Here is a 24,730-nt window from a genome sequence, read left to right as displayed (position 1 = left end):
AGAGAAGCCCAAGAGTTGGCGGCGAGTGATGATGACTAGCTGCCTTTCTTCTAGTCTTACACTGCTAAATTAAGGACGGCTAGCGCAGATAGCCCTCATGTAGTTTTGCGCGAATTTCAAAAACAAATACAACATCTCTTTTGCCCCCCCCCTTCAGTGGCACAGCGAAATGTCTGCGAACTTACAACGCTAAAAACCGGGTTTAGATACTCGTGGTGAGCAAAACATAGATAGCCCGTTGTGTAGCTTTGTGCTTAACTTCAAAGAATCAAAACTGTTGTTTAGTTCAACGACACAATATGGACTCTGCTTAATTTAAAACAAACAAACTCTTCTGGGACCTTTCAAATTTTAAACCACGAGCTTTTAGAACACTCATAGTTTATTTTCAAAGAAAGGGTTATGAATTTATGCATCTCTACAGCAAGGTTATATGGTGTCCATGTAAAGGAAATTGTTAACTTGAGTAAAAGAATGTGCGAATTTGAGAAAACCTCCTAAGTTTAGTGTGCTCCAACAGTCCCTCAGTGAATTCTAATCAGTTTCACATCTTAGCAAGAGCTAATGATGAAGTGGACTTGTCTGAGACCAATGAACTAGGTCTTGTCAGAAAATTACTGTTTATTTTGTAAAAGTTTTTATCCTCTCTAAACATTATCCAATATCGATGTTCACGTTTAACATGAAGATAGACTATCAGTAGTCCGAAAGTTCGTGGTTTAAGATTTGAATGGCAGTAAAGGAGATTTTGGAGCGACAGATAACTTTAAATACTTACATACTGGACAATCCGTGTACGAAAAATCCAAGAATTCCACGAAAAGTGATCAAATATTCAATTGAGGGCGCTGCAGCACTAAGGAATCCAAACATAACCACCACAAGTGTGCTTCCAATGGTAACCTAAAATACAAGTACAAGTGATGTAAGTCTAACATTTATGCTAAATGTTATACTTTCTTGCCTGGTTATATGAAATTTTTCTATATTTATAATTCTCCGAGCTTTTGTAGATACATTTTTTGCGACAGTTTCGCGAAGTTTTTTTAATGTTTTATTATTATTTGTAAAAACATATAATACAAAGACAATGACACCAAACATTTTCAACATTTGTAACAATATCTAAACTACAAAATGATATTCCAATACAACGTTTTTCGGGTACATCCAAGGATTATACAACAAGTATTATGACAAGAGATGCATACAGAACCTTCCTCTCCGCTTGGTAACCAAACAGTAAGTCCAAAGACTTATAACGCTAAAAACCGGATGTTGATACTCGTGGTAAGCAAAGCATAGATAACCCATTGTGCAGATTTGTGCTTAATAGTATATTAACAAGGCATAAACGTGTTGACCTTCCTTGTTTTGGACAGCTAAAAATACACATGTATATTTTAATTAACGAAATAAAAATTGGATATGAGATTGAAATGTTGTCACGAACTTCAAACAGTACACAGAACTATCACCTTAAATACTTACTTAAAGAAAACTGAAATAGGAATTGTCTCCCGGAAGGACAGTGGTAAGCCTACAGACTAAAAGTTTGTTTGTTGTTGTTGTTTTTCTTTTAGAATTCCGCGCAAAACTACACGAGAACTACCTGCACTAATCGTCCCTAATTTAGCAGTGAAACACTAGAGGAAAGAATTCTAATTATTACCACTCACCGCTAACTCTTGAGCTACTCTTTTACTAACTCTGTTACCAATAGTGGCATTGACTCTCACAATATAACATCCTCCATGCATGAAAAGGCGAGGATGTTTGGTGGAACGGATATTCGAGCCGGTGAATCCAACGCCATAACCACCCAGCTATGCCTTTCTACAAAATATATGTCCAAGAATAATTCTAGAGGCCCGGTATGGCCAGGTGGGTTAAGGCGTTCGACTCATAATCCGAGGATTACAGGTTAGGATCCCCGTCGCACCAAACAGGCTCGTTCTTTCAGCCGTGGAGGCGTTATAATGTTACGGTCAATCCCACTATTCGTTGGAAAAGAGTAGCCCAAGAGTTGGCGGTGGGTGGTGATGACTAGCTGCCTTCCCTCTAGTCTTACACTGCTAAACTAGGGACGGCTAGCGCAGATAGCCCTCGAGTAGCTTTGCGCGAAATTCAAAAAACAAACAAATAATAATTCTAGACACCTAGCGGGTTTTGTGATATATTTTAAATTAACAAATAAAAACAAAAGGTGAGAAAACACGTGATGAAACTTATCAGTTCATAACACGTTGATATAGAAATTCTATATATATATATACATTAGATTAATCAGTTCTTGATTTGAGATATTATCTAAACTTTTAAATAGTTCTAATAATTTTAGAAAAAAATATTTTTAAATAAGGAAATACGGTACTTAAATAAATTCATTTTTATGCATTCGATATCACTAGCAGAAACGCCGTTCTTTGGGCAGCTGTTTATGTTATTAATTACAACTAATCATAGTATTCAAGCCTCATTGAAAATAATATTATAAAAAAGTGAAAATTTTAGTGGGAAGCTTGTTTGTTTTGTTTTGAATTTCGCGCAAAGCTACATAAAGGTTATTTGCGCTAATCATCTCTTATTCAGCAGTGATAGAATAGAAGGAAGACAAATGATCTTCATCACCCACTTCCACCTCTTGGGATACTCTTTTATTTAAGAACAGTGGGATTGAGTGTTATATTATAACGCGCCCCCCGCTATTACAGCGGTTAGTCTACGGGATTTACAACGCTAAAATCAGAGGTTCGATTTCCCTCGGTGGGCTCAGCAGATAGCCCGATGTGGCTTTGCTATAAGAAAACACACACACACATATTATAACGCTTAATGAATTACATCAAATCTTTTTCAATAAATGAAAAATGTTAATATCAAACTCAATGTTGTTTAGATTTAGCACGATTAGATTTAGTTAACAGGTATTCAACTTATGTTACTTCTATTTAGAGCAAAGCCACATTCGGCCTTCTGGTGTGTACACTGCGGGGAATCGTACCTCGGATTTTAGTGTTGTAGGTCAGTAAACTTACATCTGTCCAATCAGGAGACGCTAGTTTTAAGTGAGCCTTCACAAACAAGGATGTTGAGACATCTTTCCATTTACTGACTTCCTACTACAACTTAGTAATTAGATGATGACAAAAAACGTTTGTGCTAATGCACTACTCACCATTTTACGTCCATATTTGTCGGCCATTAAACCAAGAACAGGGGCTCCAACAGACATTGCAATAAACACCACCTTGTGAATTAAATATAAAAAAGTATCGAGATAAGAGAATATTCAAACTATACTCTTTTTATTTAACTAAGTGATAGTTCAGACGTCATTACACCAGTTGAGTAAAAAATATCTTACACGTCACCCTTTTAATTAAAATAAAAGTTAATATCGTACAAGCGAAAGCACAAATTAATATTGGACATTAATTATCACTTTATAACATCAAGTATTATACGTTTCACACCATTTCGAGCAGACGTTTATCTTAAACGTTAAACAATCAAGTTAAAACATGAAATCTTACAAGCTGCACATTACTTTAAAATATAATTTTAAACGTTTTATACCAGTATGAGTACACGATTATTTAGGATGTTGAAAATCAGGTTAGAAGAAGATAAATCTCCATGTTATGTATTAGGTTAAATTACAAGATCATCTATATCACTGTGTAAAAATAAAATATAATCTAATAATCTAACATTCACATTTAGGTTAAATATAATATTATTTTATAGTCTTGCAATTTGCACTGTTACATGTTATAATTTGTCTCGGACGAGTCTTCGATTTATTATTTTACGTACGTTACATTACGATTTCAAACAGCAGAAAATTTTAATTTAGAAGTAAATTAGATGTCGATATCTATTAAATTTATATTTGTGAGCACGATTGATACACAAAATTTTATTTTTAACACAAATATATTTTAATATACAAACAATAATACAATTTATAATAATGGTTATTACAAATAAGGAGGCCTGGCATGGCCGAGCGCGTAAGGCGTGCGACTCGTAATCTGAGGGTCGCAGGTTCGCATCCCGGTCGCGCTAAACATGCTCGCCCTCCCAGCCGTGGGGGTGTATAATGTGACGGTCAATCCCACTATTCGTTGGTAAAAGAGTAGCCCAAGAGTTGGCGGTGGGTGGTGATGACTAGCTGCCTTCCCTCTAGTCTTACACTGCTAAATTAGGGACGGCTAGCACAGATAGCCCTCGAGTAGGTTTGTGCGAAATTCCAAAACAAACAAACAAACAAATAATGATTTATATACAACAGTTTTACGAACTTGCAAACAATACTGAGTCCTCTATCTGATCGGAAAATGAATCTTTTATCGACGTTCACGAAGAGCGAATTAATTCTACATTGATAAGCAGATGCACTTCACTTTGTCTTTCAGCTATAGTATCCCACAGACAACGAGAAATTCAAACACAAAATGTACTATGGAGATAAACTGAGTTTTATACCTTCGGCCTATTTAAATGAAATTATACAGAATGTGAAAAAATAGAAAGTTATCTTTATACCACATTTTAAACAATCAAAGTGAAAAAAATTTAAGCAAGCACGTTCACTGCATGGAGGTTGTTTTCTAAACAACCTTTTCCAGGCAAAGAAAGCATAGCGTTATATACACGTTATATAATGTTGTCCTTCTTAAAGCGCATGCACCAACTACGTCTCTATTGTTCATTTCAATAGATAAATGAGAAATTATATGCCCTTAATGTATCACGTGACTCGCCATTTGGAAAATATCACTGTCCATCTTACATAGCGTATTATACCTCAAAGCAATATCTCTTATAAGAAAAATATCCGTAATATTATAGGTAAGTGATCAAGGGAAATGGGTAATCGGAATATGAAAAACTCAAGCCCACATTTCTTGATGAAAGCTCAAATGTAAAAGTACACACGTAGCTAGAGACCTGTATGGGTGAAAACGTTTGGAAATCCTTGGTGAAGACGAAATGTTCCCCCTTACAACTAAAGAAGATACGAAATACAAGACATGCGTCTGCATACCATACATGTTACGCAGTAGTTTAATAACAACACGACCTTACTTATTAGGTTTTGTTTGTTTGTTTGTTTGTTTTGAAATTTCGCACAAAGCTACTCGAGGGCTATCTGTGCTAGCCGTCCATAATTTAGCAGTGTAAGACTAGAGGGAAGGCAGCTAGTCATCACCACCCACCGCCAACTCTTGGTCTACTCTTTTATCAACGAATAGTGGGATTGACCGTAACATTATAACGCCCCCACGGCTGGGAGGGCGAGCATGTTTGGCGCGACTCGGGCGCGAACCCGCAACCCTCGGATTACGAGTCGCACGCCTTACGCGCTTGGCCATGCCAGGCCCTATTAGGTTAACATAATAATATTACAAATTACGCATTAAGTTGAAATAGAAGATAATTTTACACGTTGCATACGAGGTTAGCTTAAATAGTCTGTACAAGTAAAGGTACAGTATATTATCGTGGATGTTTCTTACTGGGTCAAATATGAGGTAACCTTACATGTTCCATGGTAAATTTAAAAACAAAATATCTTTACACATTATATGATCAGCGTTACTGATACGAAGTCAGATCCAGGAATTTCAATAGGGGAAGGCCTATACAAGTGAAAATCAAAGTCTTATAAGAGTACTTGTTTCCCTCTGAAATCCCTTGGACTTTCTGAAATTCGAAAGTTCTCCAAATCCAAACCCCGACTCCTTCCACTGGATTTTTGCTAGTCATTCCCATTGACAAATTAGAAATAACGAATACAAATTATCAGTACTTTCTGCTTCCGTCGATAAGGTTACTGCAGTTATCAGGACCTTAAAGTACCACCACTCCTGAAATGAATTCAACTGAAGTGCTGGCTTTCACTGAAGGATTAATTATTCGATAATCATACCAATAAAAAGGGCTTCTTCAAAGTTCTGTGATAGGTTTCAAGTCGAATTTAATATTTATGACTATCTTTAACATTTTACATGTTATAGATGGTCCAGAAAACATCCAGGTACAGGAATACTTGTGTAACTGCTTGCAGGGAACAAATCAATGTAATATCTGTACCATTTGTATCTCCATTTTGCACTATATTCCATTTCACGTTACTTTAATTCTGTTATTTTGTATTGGAAGAGGAAGGTCCAGGACCCTTGGATTATCTCCTCTTCCTCCCCGGGTCAGTCCTTGGTATAAACAAACGTCTTATTTAATGACTGGTCTTAGCATGGCAAAGTGATTAGGCTGCTTGACCCGTAATCTGAGGGTCGCGGGCTCGAATCCCCGTCACGCCAAACATGTTCGCCCGTTCAGTCGTGGAGCGTTATATGTGACAATCAATCCCACTATTCGTTGGTAAGAGAGCCGCCCAAGAGTTGGCGGTAGGTGATGATGACTAGCTACCTTCCCTCTAGTCTTACACTGCTAAATTAGGGACGGCTAAAGCAGATAGCCCTCGTATAGCTTTGCGCGAAATTCAAAACAAACCAAACCAAATCTTGGATGAAAAACAGTTTGGATTGCAATATTAAAGTTTTAAAACATTCCATAGTCATTTAATGATGTTCGAAAATTATTGAATCCTTTTTTCCCCACACCAGGAAACGTTTACCTTTACAATTTGGGGGGAGGGGGTTGAAAATAGTGTCTTGAACTAAAAAGCTATAGTAAGGTATTAGCGTGCATGTGCATGGGAAAGTAAAGAAAAGTCGAGAAGATGGCAAAGTGATGGCGAGGCAGGTCCAACAGTAAATAACCTGAGTACCAGCGCCACTATAAGTTCGCGGTGAACTACATATTTACATTGTTAAGTGTTTGGAGGCATTGAAACTTCGAACTGTTTGACAGCCGCTTCTGGTGCAAAATACTCGTGCACTTATATCATAACATACGTTTAGATTGAGCATTTGGAATTTCCATGAGAGAAAGGTGTTCCTTGTTCTTAATGGGAATGAAAAACAAACAAATGTGGATCAGTGTGGGGAATCAAAAACATCCAAAAAAGAAACATACAACAATTCGTATTCTAACAGCGGTAAGCAAAATGTGGTGTCGTGAAACAGACTAGAATCCCAAAGGTAACTGGCAAATGCCAGCAAAATACTCAAAGCAACAATGCACAACATAATCAAGAAATATCTCAGTCTGAAAAAGAGATACAAGCCACGGGCTTAGCGACGTATCTGATGTATTGTACAACTGTTACATACCTCAAGAGTTATGGAGAATGAAACAGGTATCCATGTTATTCCATGCAAAGGCATACAGATAAATTCGACGGATGCAGTGTTTTTGATGAATTTCTGCATGTTCAGAATGTTTAAATCATCATTCTCGTACAGAAGACTAATTATGGAAAGCATGTAGAGAGGAGTGACGTACCTTGTACATGACAGTCCTATGACAGAGCTTTTAGCAATGTACATTACACTGTCGGGGTACTGTCAAAAGGCATGGTCTTGGACTGTTATAAAGTGGAGATGCTCAAAAATCGTTATAACTTTTCTTGATGAAGTACAGTATCCCAAATATTTGACCCAATTAACGAAATACAGTATTGAAAACACCACAATTTTAGTGAGCCCTCGAAACACACGCATAAGAGTCCATAAAATAAAAATGTGCATTTATCCATATGTACATAAGCACATCAAGCTATAACGTTTCGTTTCACTTACCGATGTAAGGACTGCAACCTGATACGACGTGATCAACCATTCGCAGGCTAGAAATCCACCCAACAAGGAAAGAATCATAATTTCACATGCCTCGGCCACCTGATGGAAAATAATAAAGAATATTTTTTTCTCAGTGAAGGACGACAAATAAAATATTGAAATACTTGTAATTAAATCTAAAATTATGTATGAAATATATATATTACTTTATTTCTATAAAGTCTTTTTTTAATTATACGAAATAACTTGAAATATAGATATAAGATTATCTACATGCTTTATCGAAAGGACCTTATTTATGGAAATAACGAACTTAGTTTCACACCAGGGTTTTGGTTTGTTTTGAATTTTGTGCAAAGCTACACGAGGGCTATCTGCGCTAGCCGTCCCTAATTTAGGAGTGTAAGACTAGAATGAAAGCAACTAGTCATCACCACCCACCGCCAGCTCTTGGGCTATTATTTTACCAACAATAAAGCGAGATTGAGCTTGACATTATAACGCTCCTACGGCTGAACGTGTGAGGATGTTCTGTATGATGGGGTTCGAACCCGCAACCCTCTGATTACGAGGTGAGTGTCTTGACCTCCTGCCCATGGCGGCCCTACACCATGGCTACAGTTTGTTAATTTAATGGTGACAGAAAAGGTGCAGAGCTACTAGATTTAGCATTAGATAGTTTAACATTTCTGTAATTTCTTGATAGCACCTTTATCCCTAAAACCAATAAAATTTACTTGATATGTTTATATCTTCTCGCTAGAGCCTTTACTTGTTTATCCATAATGCTGATAAATTTAGCTTGACATCTTTACATTTTTTCGATAGGATTTTTATTCGTAAAATTAATGAGTTTAGCACATCTCAAAGTTTTTCCGTTTGGTTCTATATCCGTAATGTTAAAGAAGTTAGCGTTGAGAGTTGAGGCTCAGCAACCGTTTCCCGCCTGCGACAACAGTTTTAACTATATATTTCTAAAAATATCTTACAGAAGATAATGCTAACATTGTATAGTCTCACAGTCCCAAAGATGTGAATTTTATTTTTCATTTTTACGTTTTCGTTCAATCTTCATTTATGTGAACAGGAGCAATACAATTAGAGTTAGTATCTTTTAAATTTAGTCCTAGTAGGTGTGTTCAAACACCACAGGTATACACGAGTAAAGGTTTCTCTTCTTCCTAACTTGTAAGAAGCAAAGAAATGTGTATTATAAAATATTGGAAAACTTGAGGTTTATAGAAAGCAAGTAAATTAATAATAATTGTAAAAATTTACCCAAGAAAAACTTGAAAGGATCAACAAGCGATACTGAAACTTCCCAAATCCTGCTGCGTTGACGGCATCTTTTATTGTGTAAGAATCTGTAGAAGAAAAAGATAATTAGGCCTAAAACTCACATGAAATACCATCATCTGACAACAACATATTTTTTCGATTAGATGTCTCTAGCAAACAAGTGCAGAAATCAAATGTATTTTAAGGCAGTGTTCCTCAACTTTTTCGATACCAGGAACCGGCTCGTTACCAAGGAAATGCAAGGACAACAGAAACCCAGTACGAGTTACAGGCGAATGTTACGTCAGTTTTTGTTTGTTCAGGTGAAATTCCTGGGAATAGCAAGATGGTTGTGAAGGAGAACTGATGGTTAAGAAATACTGCTCTGAGACATGACGTGTCAATATTCCATTACCAGAAACAAAAGAGACTAACTGGAGCCTAACTACAGCTAATATTAAACCGTAGGGCCCTCAACAAATTACGTATCAACTAGTTAATATTAAACCATAGGGCCCTCAAAAATTACATTACGTACCTTTTTGACAAAATTACAAACACATACATTCACTTTACATCTCAATGTAGATGGTTACAATAGTTTAAAATTGTCGTCAGTGTTTCGTTGTTAATGTTCCGTGGTATACATTCGGGGTCTCCACTTTGGCGGTAAGAGACGAGTGCCTCTCTCAACCATCAACAGTACGCCCTCTTCCATCCACGAGAGGACCAAAAGCGTCGAGTCAGAAGAGACCAACACCATGCCATAGTCTGTTTATTACAATAAGTAAACAAAAATGCAAAAACAGTATAAACTAAAATGTAACATAAAGCACACAACAACATTTAACGTTACATATTCCGATTTAAGAGTGTGTTCTGAATTGTCATGAACAATGTAAGGGGAAACAAAATAAAATTACTACTACTGCTACCGAGACTTATAATATATTAAATCTGGTTTGTTGTTCCTAGTCGACATTTTAGGGCATTGTGCAAAACTGGCACACTCCTGATTACATTTCCAACTTAATGCCTCAATAGGATGTGTTCGGTTATTGGAGTAGACTTCCAGCTTTGTGCCTTAAAAGGCTATGTTTGTTCATGGACGTTAACTTATAACTTCATGCCTTGAAATAATATGTTTGACCATGAACGTGGACCTCCAACTTCATGCTTTGGAAAACTGTGTTTGACTACCAATTTCGACTTTTAGTTTGATTCCATGGAATGCTGTGTTTCGCCACAGTATTAACAGCTAGGCATAATTATGGGGATGATTAGTTTTGATACACAAACCTTTTCCGAGATTAGTACGCTGGTGTGAGGTCGTAATATGACAATAAACCACGCTATTCTTTAGCAAAACGTAGCCCAGAAGTGATGGATGGTATTGAGTAGCTGTCTTTCCCTCCAAGATTGAGGTTGACTAGCCCAGATATCTTTGGAGTATCTCTATAAGATATTCAACAAACAATAACACAAACAAACGTAATCAGTGAGTGTTGTTTGGATTTCCCCTTTCTCGAAATTAAGTGCAAAGTTTCAGAAAGTATATTCCCATTTGTTTAGTTCCTCAATAGATCAGCTATATCTTTATGGACTTACAATGCTGAAAACTAGGGTTCGATTCCAATCGTTATGCTGAATGCATAAATCTATTGTGTATATTTGCACAAAAATAACAACCATCTTCTCTTTGTTCAATATGCTTTACCTACTGCAACCTCAGGAGGCTTTGGCCCCAGAGTCCATTGGGATCCATACCCCCAGGATGTTATGACCGAGCGACCTTCCCTGTAGTTTATGCTTATCTTATAATATGAGCTCTAACATTAATCAGATTCCGCGGAAAATAATGCAAATATAGTTTTATCCAAACTGATAGTTTTGATATCATTACTTCATGATTTCCTGATTACGAACTACTCATAAAAGGAATATTAGTCATCGTTAGTGACCGCCTAATTTTAGAAAACATAATTGATCCTTACTAATTCTTCTAATTTTAAATTGTTGATTCGTTTTGAATTTCGCTCAAGGCCACACGATGGTTATCTGTGACAGCCGTCCCTAATTTAGCAGTGAAAGACTATATGGAAGGCAGCCAGTCATCGCCATCCAACACCAACTGTTGGGCTTCTCTTTTACCAACAAATAGTGGGATTAACCGTCACATTATTACGCCTCCATTGCTGAAAGGGCGGGCATATTTGGTGGGACGAAGATTTGAATCATTGACCCTCAGATTATGAGTCAACTTATTTTAAATTACTCACTATATATGCATATATTACTCTTATATATGCATTTATACATGTGTATAATGTTCTTCTATTAACATTTCAAATACGTACCAGCACCAGGCTTGTTCTTAGAATGTTTGAAATGGAAGTTCTGTACTGAGATCAAAAGCAAATACATACTGTACAAAGCCCCATCAGCAAGCAAATCTAGTTCCTTGTCACAAGAATGTACACTACGTACAAAACGTTAAACACCATAAGCAACTGCGCAGGGACGTAGATTTTTTACACCCGATGGGGGGGATGATTTTTGCAACCCCTTATGTAGACTGTTCAATTTGCAAATTGGTAATCTCTGATTACGTGAACCTGAAAGCTGTAAACATGCAGTCACAGAGTAATCTTGTTGCCACGATACTTCAAGGTTTCCATGTAGGTTTGTATAAGTGTTGTGTTGTGAACAGTTTTCAAGATGTTAATAGAATAAAGACAAATGTGTCACAAATTAACTGCCACATGAATTTATTCCTGCACACTGCACAATATAAAAGATGGCCATTATACTTGACAAGGTTACTAATAACTTTCATTACATGAATTTCGTTTTCAAATATTAATACAATTAGTAATGCCCTTGATACGTTTATATCTACTGAAAAACTGTTCATGTTGTTTGATATATATAATCAAATGTCTTTGCGAACTCTTGAAAATTACACATCAAGACAATGTAGCACATAATTATTCATACTTTTCATTGAAGTAAGATTCATTTAGTCCTCTAGCCTACATGTTCTAAAACGTAGACCTCATTTGTGGTGGTCTGTTTATGAATTCTTTCATAAGCTCTTCTATATTTATCTTGTCGACCTTATCTTTGTGAGTGTGACAAACTACCACGTGGTTGAGGCGGCACTGAGGCACAGTTGACCTTAACCGCGTCTTCAACCGTCTTAATGAAGAAAAGCTGCGTTCACATTCGCAGATGGATACTGGGCATACAAGCAAAATGTTCATGAGAAGAAACATTTCACTATACATCTGCTGGCTTGTTTCTTGCATTTCACAGTAAGCATCCTTTGCACCTTTCAGAGATACTGCTTTTGTTGTTCCTTTGAACATGGGCAATTGAAACTCGAGCCGTTGTGCAGAGATTTTTGGATAGAAGTTTATAACCGAGTTGTTAATCTTGCCAGATGTGATCATGTTCTGGAGTGCCAGATATTGCCTCAAGTCATTGTTGTCTGTATTGAATCTAGTGGTCAGATGTTCTATGACTGTGTCCACAAATTCAAAATATTGGCTTCTGTAGTAAACTCTAGCTGTTGCAGATGGTGTGCTGAGTCATCACCTGTGATCCTTCTGGGGAGGTCTGCGAATGCATGGTAGTTCAATAGGCACCAAATCTAGGAAAGTTACCTTTTTCCTAGCTTCATCAAATATCTTGTAATTTTCCTCTGTTCGCAATACCCGCAATTGCTCAACTGTCATCGCAGATGCTTCAATCATGCCAGATACTGTCGCTGATTTTGCTTGTAATGCACGGTTTAGTTCCTCTAATGCCGCTAATGAATGCTGAGCCATCAACAATCTTAAAACTGTATTTCCTTTGTCAAATCTGTCCAGCAGACCTCGTGCTTTCACTGCTACATCTGATTTTTCATTTGCTAATTCAGACAAAGAATCAACAATGTCACTGTAGTGATCATTAGCAGATGTAATTGCAGATAGGTGGCACAACCATCGTGTTGGACACAGTGGGCGGATGTATTTACCTGGACCATTGTGGCTGTCTGACGATACAATATTTTCAAAGATTGTCTTGTATTTGCCTGACCTCTGAAGCAACACAGCAAGTCATGTACCCACTGGGCAGAATCTCGAACACATTCACAAGCTTCAACTGCATGTTGCATTATTAAATTAGCCTTGTGTGCTCCACAGTGAAAAAACAAAGCTGACGGTTGCTTCTCTTTTATTTTTGCTTGGCATCCAATGTACGCACCACTTATGTTAGCGCCTCCATCATAAGTTTGTGCTCTTAATCCTGACAGTAGTAAATTGAGTCTAGTTAGAACATCAAGTATAGTCGAGGATATTGTTTCACCAGTTGTATTGGAAAAACTGTACAAACCGAGAAATGTCTCATGTACGTCAAGGTTCTCATCTACGTATCGTACACATATTGCTTCCTGTTCGGCACCTGTAACATCTTGAGTGCTATCAACCATTAAAGCAAAAATTTTACTTTGCTGCACTTCGTGTGCTATGTTCCTCAATTTTGACGGCTGAATATCTTCATTATTTCATTCTGAGCCTGGGGTAATGTGAATGTGGTTTTCTTTGACAAGTAGGCCGTCAACTCAGGATCTTCCTCTTCCAGGAGCTTCATTAACTGCAGGAAGTTCCCCTCTGTATCAGTATGTCCACGCAATGCTAAACCTTGACGCAGTAAGAAACGTAAACCTCTGGATATTTTGGCTAGACTTCTTTTGCATTCTTCCTGCTGCTTCTCCATGTAGCTGGACAGTCACTGGAGTTACATCAAGTGAACCTTCTGGAGATATAGCGCATCTGTGCTGAGAGGAGGATTGGTGTTTGTTGAATTTCTGTTTTGCCTTTTTCCAGTTGCAAAAACTGGTGGATATGAAGGTATACTCCACTGGCCTCTCCAATTTCCCTGTAAAAAGGCCTCTATTTTCCGCCTTGGCACAATGAAAGCATATGACTTTTTGAGCCTGATTGTCGAAGTGCAGCCATGAAAACTCATCAAACCAGTTGCCCTGGAAGTTGATATTTTGAGATTTTGCTTTCTGTTGTGATATTAGTTGTACGTCTGGATGATATGGCTTTCCATACTGTATCTGTGGAGTGTCAGATTGTTCTCTACTGTACAAACTTGTTTCACAACTATCTGGTGGTTCATGATGTGCAATAGTTGCACAAGCATTTTCAGACTCGTCCTCTGATGAATATGGTATTTCCTCTGTGTGGCAAGTTTCTATTCCTGTGCTTTAGGTTGTTGGATTATCTGCATCTGCATTGTCACTTGTAGTACCAGTAACTGGCTTGCAGAACTGTCTAATATCAGAAAGTTTCAGGCGCTTGCTTGTCATAATTGGAATCTGTTTCCGAGATGACTCAACAGGCTAAAATATAGCCTTTATTGAAAAAATCTAATGTACAACGAACGAAGATAGAACAGAATGGAAGTAGGACTGAACTGAACAATGCATTTAAGTCGAACGCGCGAACCTCACAGTGACTACCGAGCCAACTTACCGCTTGGGCATCGCTGGGACAATAATGTGTGCTAGTTACAACACAAGTAATTGCAAGTTTCTCGTAAAATACTTAAACAATCACAAATATATTATATTCCTGTTAAAGCTCATCAGAAGACAAACACGTTGTGATATAATGTCTAGAAGCACGTCTATTAAATAAAAACACCTAAACAAAAACTAGAAATACAATTCGAGTGAGTCTTCAGGCCGTTGAAATCGCTCCTTTTGTGTTCTAATTATACAAACAAAATACAATATTTTTACTATCTATGATTAGAGAATATATTGTTTTTTTACCATAAAGCACCAGCACTTTATTAGAGAGCGGTGATAATCTGAAATTTCATGTATTAATGAGGGCCACAAACACAGGTTTAATGAGACCTGTTGTAAAATCGAGGCTCAGACTAAAGGGAGCGGATTGGGGTGATGTAGGGCGCGTCTGGATCCGAGCGGCCCGAACCTGTCTTTAACTGTACACTAAACGTACACTATGGTCAGCGCCTTCAGCAGCTAAGGAGAGTAAGGCGTTCTAAAATAAAACCGGCTAGACATGCATAAGAACAAATGGCGTAGGAAAACCGCACAATATACACATAAAATTAATGCAGCTACAAACTACAAATGGCCTGCCAGATAAAAATCACAGCAGTTTACGCTTGGGAGTAATATTTTCGAATTTCATGCTCTGTTCAATCTGTTGTGATGAAAACTTTACTTAATCTTACACTACGTACAAGAAGTAGGTAGATTCTGTGATAGTGCTTGCAAGCCTTGCATGTGTACTTAGGTCTACTGACTGATACTTACGAACTATCGCTTAGATCGAAAAGCACGAGTATATTAACTTATTCTTACATTTGTTTGTTTGTTTTCCTATATTATTTTAGATCATACAAAACGGGATTAGTTTGTTCTGAAACATTCTCCGATTGTTAAATATATTTACTGTTAAACATATCAGGTACTTGAGTACCCGAATTTTAATAGTATAAACCTTCAGACTTACTACAGAACCACCTGTTAAACATGGTTTTGTTTCTGTCATTAGTTTCATCTCTTTCCCGAAAGGGTGCCGAAGACCGTTTGTGTGTTTTACCTGTCTTAACCACTCTCATCACTGTACGATAATATATTGTTTGTCAGTCAGTCATTAGACACTAAAGAAAATGTCCCGTAAAGTACATTTAACTTTGCAATTTGTATTACCATAAAGTTAATAAAACGTGTGTATGCTATGACTCATAAGAAAAATTATGCATTCTATAGGCTGAAGAAAAACTACAAAAAATATGACGTATGAACTTTAAAAGCAAGCAATAAATATGTTACTTTTAATTCTGGTTTTATTTATTCTTGAAACAGGACATTTCGAGGGACCCCTTGGAAGGACATCTGGTAATAAGTCTGTTTCATACGAAATGGATCCAAACTATCTTGAGTGTCTAGCCTGTAATGCGAAAAATAACGGAAAGTGTTTATAATAATGGCGTTTTTCTGTATTCGCTTTTATAAACCTTCCTTGCAGTGACGCTAGAACAATTTTTTTTAGTAGCGGTACTGAAAAACCATTGAACAAACTCGAAATCACGTTATATTATGGAAATAACATATGCGCGGAATCCTTGTTCTCGTGCATTATGTTGTGGGTAATTTATATCACAAATCGTACACACAAAAAAACTACATATCATTATATCCCTTCACATCAAGGACCTCAGATCTGTCTACAATACTTTGTTTTGAATTTCGCGCAAAGTTACACTAGGGCTATCTCAACTAGCCGTCCCTAATTTAGCAGTGTAAGACTGGAGTAAAGGTAACTACTCATCACCACCCACCGCCAACTCTTGGGCGACCTTTTACCAACGAACAGTGGAATTGACCATCACTTTATAACGCCCCCAAGGCTGAAAGGGTGAGCATGTTCGGTGTGACGGGGATTCGAACCCGGTACCTTCGGATTACGAGTGAAGTGTCTTAACCATCTGGCCATGCTGGTCCATGCAATACGTTTCATTTATATCAGCAACATGTATATTTTATGAGTGACAAAAAAAACTGACAATTCTTTATCATTGACTAGTGACTGGTAAGATAAATATAAATATACCTCTAATTTATTACTTAAAGTCTCCAAAAATTATTTTGATAAGCCAAACTGTGCTTCTTTTCCTTAAAATGATGTATAATTATGGTCATTGTATTTTCAATTTAACTTAGTTTATTTGAATTTTTTTTTTCTTTAAAAACTTTGTTACACAGAAAGATAAAGTGAAGAACATTTGATATTATTTTAGGTTTTAATCGTCTACATAATATTTTAGCTTTCAGTAATGGCCCGGCATGGCCTAGCGCGTAAGGCGTGCGACTCGTAATCCGAGGGTCGCGGGTTCGCGCCCGCGTCGCGCTAAACATGCTCGCCCTCCCAGCCGTGGGGGTGTATAATGTGACGGTCAATCCCACTATTCGTTGGTAAAGAGTAGCCCAAGAGTTGGCGGTGGGTGGTGATGACTAGCTGCCTTCCCTCTAGTCTTACACTGCTAAATTAGGGACGGCTAGCACAGATAGCCCTCGAGTAGCTTTGTGCGAAATTTCCAAACAAACAAACAAACAAAAGCTTTCAGTAAATATTAACGGTAGAGAACTGAGAAACTTTAAAAATATATTGTTTTAATGGCGACCAGCTGTTCATCTTTTTTTACTGATGCAATTTTCGTCAGTTGTTATTTCTAAACCCAAAGCTGTACGGTGGGCTCTAATAAGTGTTGAATCCACTGCCAGAAACCGAGCCCGATATTTTAGCATTATAAACGTTTATGGCTGCCAGTGAGTGACACCTTTCGTCTTATGATAGTACTACGACCTCTGGCATACATTATATTCCAAAACAGAAGGGTAATAAAGAAAACAAAAAATATAATAAAACGTTACAATAAAAATGAAGGCTCTTTTTTCATTTTAAAAATTAATTATTTCTAGCATAAAAACTGTGAACATTCCCAATCAGTTAGTTTCCAAACTTACCTTGTATGCTTGAATGAGTTTCATGGGAAATTAATTGTGCAGTTTCGTAGCTAGAGGGATCACGCTCAAGGTCTAGAAGTAATTTCGTTTTAACGTTGTCGGAGTCTGAAACTACAGAATTCATCCTAGCTCGTATTAATTGTGAATGTGTATGATGTACAACTTCACAGTACCTCTACGAAAAAAACTATAATATATTTTGAAATGATAAACAGAATTTCTCGTTAGTATGAATATCTGTATACCAGAAGATACTATCAGAGATACAATACAACAGTATAATATAAAGCTAGCAACAAATTAGCCGTCTTAAACAGATGTTTACTCTGTCAGGTGACTAGAATGTTTTGGACACAGTTTGCGTCACAGCATACAATTCCCAAACTTTTAAAAACAGTTTTTGGCAAGGTTACATCACAAATGTAAAGGTATTTACTTTAAAAATTATTATATGTATTTTATATTCATCTATTTTGTGGAAAGTATATTCAAGTTAAATAGAACTCTTATAAGTGTTACATATAATTTATACTGGACAAGTCTCCGATTTATTATATTGCATACGTCACGTGATACTATTTCAACTAATTGGAAATTTGAAGTTAATTAAATGTTGATATGCATCGAATTTATGGTATTTGCCAACAAGAATGGTAAACGCAGTTTTCTTTTTAAACATAAATATGTGTTAATATACAAAAAAGCAGTACAATTTATAATAACGGTTATTACTAATAGTTAGAACAAATGATGGTTTATATACAACAGTTTTATAAACTTACAGACCATATTGAGTCTTATATTCGGTACAGAACGAGCGAATTAATTCTGAGTTGATACTGCCACACCTTTTTAAGCTCGCTAGTTTGACTGGCCTCACATCACTGAATTTTAACGAAGGAGATACTCAATGTTCTCTTAGAAATCCTAAGGTCCCTAGTCAATTCACTATTCCAGTTAGCTTTATGAGTCCTGGTTTGTTTGTTTTTTGAATTTCGCACAAAGCTACTCGAGAGCTATCTGTGCTAGCTGTCCCTAATTTAGCAGTATAAGATTAGAGGAAAGGCAACTAGTCATCACCACCCACCGCCAACTCTTGGGCTACTCTTTTATCAACGAATAGTGGGATTGACCGGTACATTATAATGCCCCCACGGCTGAAAGGGCGAACATGTTAGGTGCGACCGGGATTCGAACCCGCGACCCTCAGATTACGAGTCGAACGCCTTAACCAACCTGGCCATGCTGGGCCCATGAGTTCTGGTATTGGATGAGAGGCTCCGTCGGCGTGTGTTTTTCACTTAGTTTTTTTAACTTCTTGCAAGGCCACACGAGGGCTATCTGTGATAGCCATCCCTAGTTTAGCAGTGTAAGATTAGAGAAAAAGTAATTAGTCATCACCACCCTCCGCCAACTCTTGGACTACTTTTTTACCAACGAATAGTGGGATTGACCGTCACATTATAACGCCCCCACGGCTGAAAGGGCGAGCATGTTTGGTGCGACGGGTATTCGGCTGCGTTGGCACTAGATATGACAGATATAACGAGATTGATATATTGTTAGGTATTTTTTGCTTTTACCCGTGCATTTTTTTAGAATTAGAGTTTGTTCTCTTTGTTTCGAAAGTTTTCTTTAAAGTTTTGCAATCTTAACTTTTCTTAGAGTTTACTGAAAAAATTAACTTTCAAAAAATTACCATTTACAATTTATTTAGTGCTAAAATTTTATTGGTGAGAAAAATTTGCAAAATATCTTTTGACTAATCTAGAGTTAAAGAGAATGTGTAATAGCGTACAACGGGTAAAAAATAGTGATAATAATAGAATCAGACCTTTTAACTTCATTTTTTCATGAAAACTCATGATGAAAATTTTCTGCTGTGGATCGTGTATTTTGTCTTTTGTCGGTAATGACAAAAGTCAGAATTAAATATAATGGAATAAAGCTGATGAAAATGTTCATTTGCGGCATTGTGAAATACTTCGATGCTTCATTGCAATTCTATGCGCTTTTCTTGTGGTGGTGGGGGGGGGTAGTTTGTTTATGAATTTCGCGCAAAGCTACTCAAGGGCTATCTGCACTAGCCGTCCCTAATTTAGTAGTATAAGACGGTATAGAGGGAACACAGCTAGTCATCTCCACCCACCGCCAAATAGTGGGATTGACCTTCACTCTATTTCACAAGGGATTCGAACTCGCGACCCTTGGATTACGAGTCAAGCACCTTAACCACCTGGCCATGGGGTGTAAATGGCCCTAACTAGATTACATTTCGAATGCTGATAAATAAAGAGTGTAGAAAAAAGATCTCCAATCACAATAGGCTATTTGTTCTGTACCCAAACTGGTAACGAAAACCGATTTTTATCGTTTTAACTCCGCAGGCTATTGTCATCATGCACAAGGGTATCCATGGGCATGTCCGTGACTTATTTTAGAGCTATAAGCCTGCGGGTCCTACACTGGACAACTGAGGGGATATCGATGTTCTTTTTTTTTTTTAATAACTTGTTGAAGGCCTACACTTAAAATATCATTTGTTAGTTGTTTTCCATAATTATAGATTATGCGATCGATGATAATATTTTATATTTCTAAAGTACTTTCTTCAGCCTGGATTTTACTGAACATATCTATAAAAGGCCAGCAAGAAAACGTGTGAGAGAGAAAAAACACGCACCCTACGATACTAATTTGACCAATGTTCAAAAAAAGAATCAAAACTAAGTCTTTGAATTTTGTAATAGTTCAACTACTACAATATAATTTAGTAACTTAGACACATAAACTTCTCTACCTCCTGTATGTCCTTGTGTTCATATCACAAAATCATATTGAACTAAAATGTAATTGTGTATGTGACAAACTGAAAGTATAGATCGTGCAATGGAGAGGATTATTTTCACGTGATACATATTGCACCTGCCAAGGCCTAAGGCATTAGATATGGCTAACGTGTACACGTCTGTAACGGGAATATTTATAAATTTTGCACTGCTAGCAAATATTTGAAAACTGTTTTTGAATTTCGCACAAAGCTACTCGAGTGCTATCTGTGCTAGCCGTCCCTAATTTAGCAGTGTAAGACTAAAGGGAAGGCAGCTAGTCATCACCATCCACCGCCAACTCTTGGGCTACTCTTTTACCAACGAATAGTGGGATTGACCGTCACGTTATAACGCCCCCACGGCTGAAAGGACGAACATGTTTGGCGCGACGGGGATGCGAATCCGCGACCCTCAGGTTATGAGTCGCACGCCTTAACCCACCTGGTCATGCCGGGCCCTGTTTATTTGTAAAGAGAATGTTGAGACTGAAGAATAATATAAACAAAATTAAAACTGTATTAAAAGCAGCAAATCCAAACCTCTGACTATTGTTAGTTTGTTATAAGCCGAAACAAAAATAAAAATCGCTGTACCAAAACCTAGGCTACATTTTATATCCCACATATAACCTGGACCCTGGGATCCTTTCGATTGATACATCGTTTTTTGTTTTTGTTTTTTTGTCTCGTCTTGCTTTTGGTTATAACAAACTATATATTTATTTAATACATAACTTGAAACAGTTAATAGATTTTTTTTTTGCATTCTAGCTAGTACACTCAGGGCCGTGTTATTTATTAGGTACTGTGCGTTGGGTCTACGAAAATTATGGGTCCATGAAATTTACTTAAAAGTTAATTTTTAGTTTAACATGTACGATTGGTAGCGCGTATCAACAGAATGTGCCTAGGCTCTACGATAGTCTTCAGCGGGCGCTGTCATTGTTATTAAATAATTTCAATGACAGCTCTGACCGAGTTTATTTTTATTCAAAATAAGTGCTATTAGGCCTGCCATTTACATTTCAGTTCAATGCGCAAATAAAAGAAAGTCGTTATTCAATCAGTGAACAATATAAACCTCAACATAATGTGTAAAGAGGTTCCCAAATGATAGCAAAATCTGGACCTCAAGAAGGACATTTAGAAATTTCTACGATTTTAATGGTAATCGGTTGGATAGGAATTGGCCAGACACAAGTCGTTGTGGAACAGTTACGAATCACACAAAGTGTTTTTAGTGAGGTAATGACTGATGATTAAGGCGCTCGACCCACAGTACAAATGAAAATAATGCGACTGTCACGAGATAACTGTAAACAAAGTTTCAATAAAAGTCACTTTCATGTTTCCCTTCTATCATTGGAAGTAGTTATTTATAAGATATTAATAAATAAAATAAGATACCTGATGTCCTGTAAAGCGGTATGACTATTTCTGGATTAGATGAGCAATAGGTAGGCTCTGAAATCATGGGTAAAGATGTGCCAGTTGCTTTCTTACATTTCACACACACACACAAATTGCACGTATTACAATGTAAACTTACCACTATAGTTAAACCAAGCGTATTTAGTCATTTTTACAAATTTTAATTTTGGCACACATAACCCATATTATTTTGGTCTGTTGACATACAGTGTAAAAGCTGATCCCCTATATACACGTTTCTACTCCTCCTTGAAAATAATTCTGTGGGTATCCATGGTGACAAGCGACGACAATGACATCATTTTATAACTGTAATTGTGCCTCATCGTGGTTAGAATATAGAAAACTCGAATTTAAATCCGTTAATTATTTTGAGCTGTAATTGATACTTAACGAAATGGGGAGTTACACCAATAATGGGTTTGGTTTGAATTTCGCACAAAGGTACACGAGGGCTATCTGCACTAGCCGTCCCTCATTTAGCTGTGTGAGACTAGAGGGAAGGCATTACCACCCACTGCCAACTTTTGGGCTACTCTTTTACCAAAGAATAGTGGGATATTGACCGTAACATTGTAATGCCTCCGCGGCTGAAAGGGCGAACATGTTTGGTGTAACGGGAATTCGAACCCGGTATCCTGAGATTACGAGTCGAATGCCTTAACCACCGAGATATTCTGGGGCTCCAGTAATGGGACTAATATGAACAATATTTTATTTGGGTGTGGGGATTTTTTTTGGTGCATTAATGTGCATACAAATATACTTCTGATACGTGCCATTTCATTGCTATATTATACTGGCTTGTGGTTGTCACGTCCTTTCAATATATCGCATTACACCCTTTTGTATTTGCATCTGATTTTAAAAGTATGATGTTGTATCCGTTTCTAGCTATTCGAACAAAGAACCTCACGAATTACCTGTGCTAGTCGTCCCTAATTTTGAATTGACGGACTAGAGGGAAGGTAGTTAATGAAACCTGCTCACCACCAACTCTTGGACTACTTCTGTATGATTTAATAGTTTAATTTGACCCTCATTCTTTTCATACACCCGTATCTCCAAAATATGGAGCATAATATTTTGGTGATAATGAAATATCAACGAGAGACCTGCAGGTCTACAGTCCAGAACACTCAGCCACTAGTTTAGGAAGATGTTTTTTTTGTTTGTTTTTGAATTTCGCACAAAGCTACTCGAGGGCTATCTGTGCTAGCCGTCCCTAATTTAGGAGTGTAAGACTAGAGGGAAGGCAGCTAGTCATCACCACCCACCGCCAACTCTTGTGCTACTCTTTTACCAACGAATAGTGGGATTGACCGTCACATTATAACACCCCCACGGCTGAAAGGGCGAGCATGTTTGGCGCGACCGGGATGCGAATCCGCGACCCTCAGATTTCGAGTCGCACGCCTTAACACGCTTGGCCATACCAGGCCAGTTTAGGAAGATGCAGGAATTCAACACTATACTTATGAAAACAAAAGCTTTTGTATTCAGTACTGGAGTAATGTTTATGTAGCGGATAACATTCCCGAATGTTGATCAGCAGGTCTATTGTTCACGTAATATGAGTAAGTATTTTTGTACTCTTACAATTATTAGTGTCAAGTTTTCTCTTAGAATATCCTGATTGTACAGTTGAGAGATTAGTACACTCCATAATCCGGTATTCTTCAAACTTTCATGTATTAGACACAGTTGATTGTCCTACACACAAAAAAAAAAGGCTTATGCGAAATATCACAAAGTAGTAAGTTAGGGAGATGTTTAGTTCTATGACCAAAAATATATAAACTGTAGAGTAGTACATTCTTTCTGAGTGTTTAACGGCCATATTTGTGAATGTTCTAGTGAATACACATATTTTGATACTCTGTTGGATGACAGCTTTTCAACTTAGAGGGGGTGAATCTAATACTGTGATTGAAAGACTTGTAGAGGGGATGGTCAGATCCAATAGAAGTTCTATCTTACATCTCGGACTTTTACTGTTTTTAAGGGTCTTTCCTGATTCTTACTCTACAGCTAAAGACATAAGATATGGAGAAGAGGTTAACTGGAGTAATCAGAAGATCTTAAGATTAAAGTCGTCCAACATAGAAATCCAAATGACTGAGGATTGTCAAAGTGTCCAAAATTGAATGAGGCAGTTTTATAGAACTCCAAAATACTCACAGAGCAGAGAAGCATGAGACACCATTTGTATACAAACTCCATCAGCATGAGTTGTTCTCCCAGTAGGTGGAATTGAAAGTGTTGGCGAATGTCTCCATTAATGTTTGGCGAAGTGACAAGGAACCTCTATGTGACGAAAAGTGGTCCCTCATTGAGCTAAAAGTAGGTAAATTGCCATTTATAAATGACCATGACTTTCGTGCCAACAAATACCTTCCCTTTGGATGAGAGACAAGTTGCCAAAGTAAGCATAAATGTAGAAACCTAGGACCTTGCAGAGTAGATAGAGAAAGTGCATTCAACGCCTGTTCACCAACTCCAGAGATTGGATTGGTTGGTTGGTTGGTTGGTTGGTTTGGTATTTTATGGCACAAAGCAACTAGCAACTATGCTATCTGCGCCAAACATCCAGTAAAAAGTTAAAATTAAAGTAAAATTATTAAAACTCGTCAGAAAAATTAAGGTAAAACGAAACAATGTTTAAATTTTGAAGTAAAAAACTTAAATAGCGTTAAATCCAATTTTTATATCTTGAGTACAATAGGTAGGACAGAAACTACAGTAATACCAGTTTTAAATGACTTTCTGTAGCATATTATTAATTATTATACCTCGTGAGGATGACTAATGGGTAAGTTCAAACTTCACCATCAGACACCTGAAGTTGGCCTTTCCAGTTCTGGTTTCGAGTTATTTGACGTTACGGTCATTTTCTAATTTCAAATTGAACTTGTTGTA

The 24,730-nt window shown here is 37.2% G+C and overlaps 1 protein-coding gene across 1 annotated transcript in view; it reads right to left on the bottom strand.

Moving 5' to 3' along the window:
• LOC143253764 (synaptic vesicle 2-related protein-like) overlaps window positions 1-17,818 on the bottom strand; it is a 49,024-nt gene extending 31,206 nt beyond the window's left edge. The window contains exons 1-5 of the mRNA XM_076508103.1: window positions 17,551-17,818; window positions 8,991-9,076; window positions 7,713-7,811; window positions 3,179-3,250; window positions 779-903 (exon numbers count right to left, since the gene is read on the bottom strand). Of these exons, the coding sequence (XP_076364218.1) occupies window positions 779-903; window positions 3,179-3,250; window positions 7,713-7,811; window positions 8,991-9,076; window positions 17,551-17,674 (506 nt within the window). The 5' untranslated portion in view covers window positions 17,675-17,818. The remainder of the gene's footprint in view (window positions 1-778; window positions 904-3,178; window positions 3,251-7,712; window positions 7,812-8,990; window positions 9,077-17,550) is intronic.
• Window positions 17,819-24,730: the final 6,912 nt, after the last annotated feature.

Source organism: Tachypleus tridentatus, chromosome 6, assembly GCF_004210375.1.
Source record: "Tachypleus tridentatus isolate NWPU-2018 chromosome 6, ASM421037v1, whole genome shotgun sequence".
NCBI lineage: Eukaryota > Metazoa > Arthropoda > Merostomata > Xiphosura > Limulidae > Tachypleus > Tachypleus tridentatus.
Note: the sequence above shows the minus strand (reverse complement) of the source record. Positions and strands in the feature narration are given on the sequence as shown.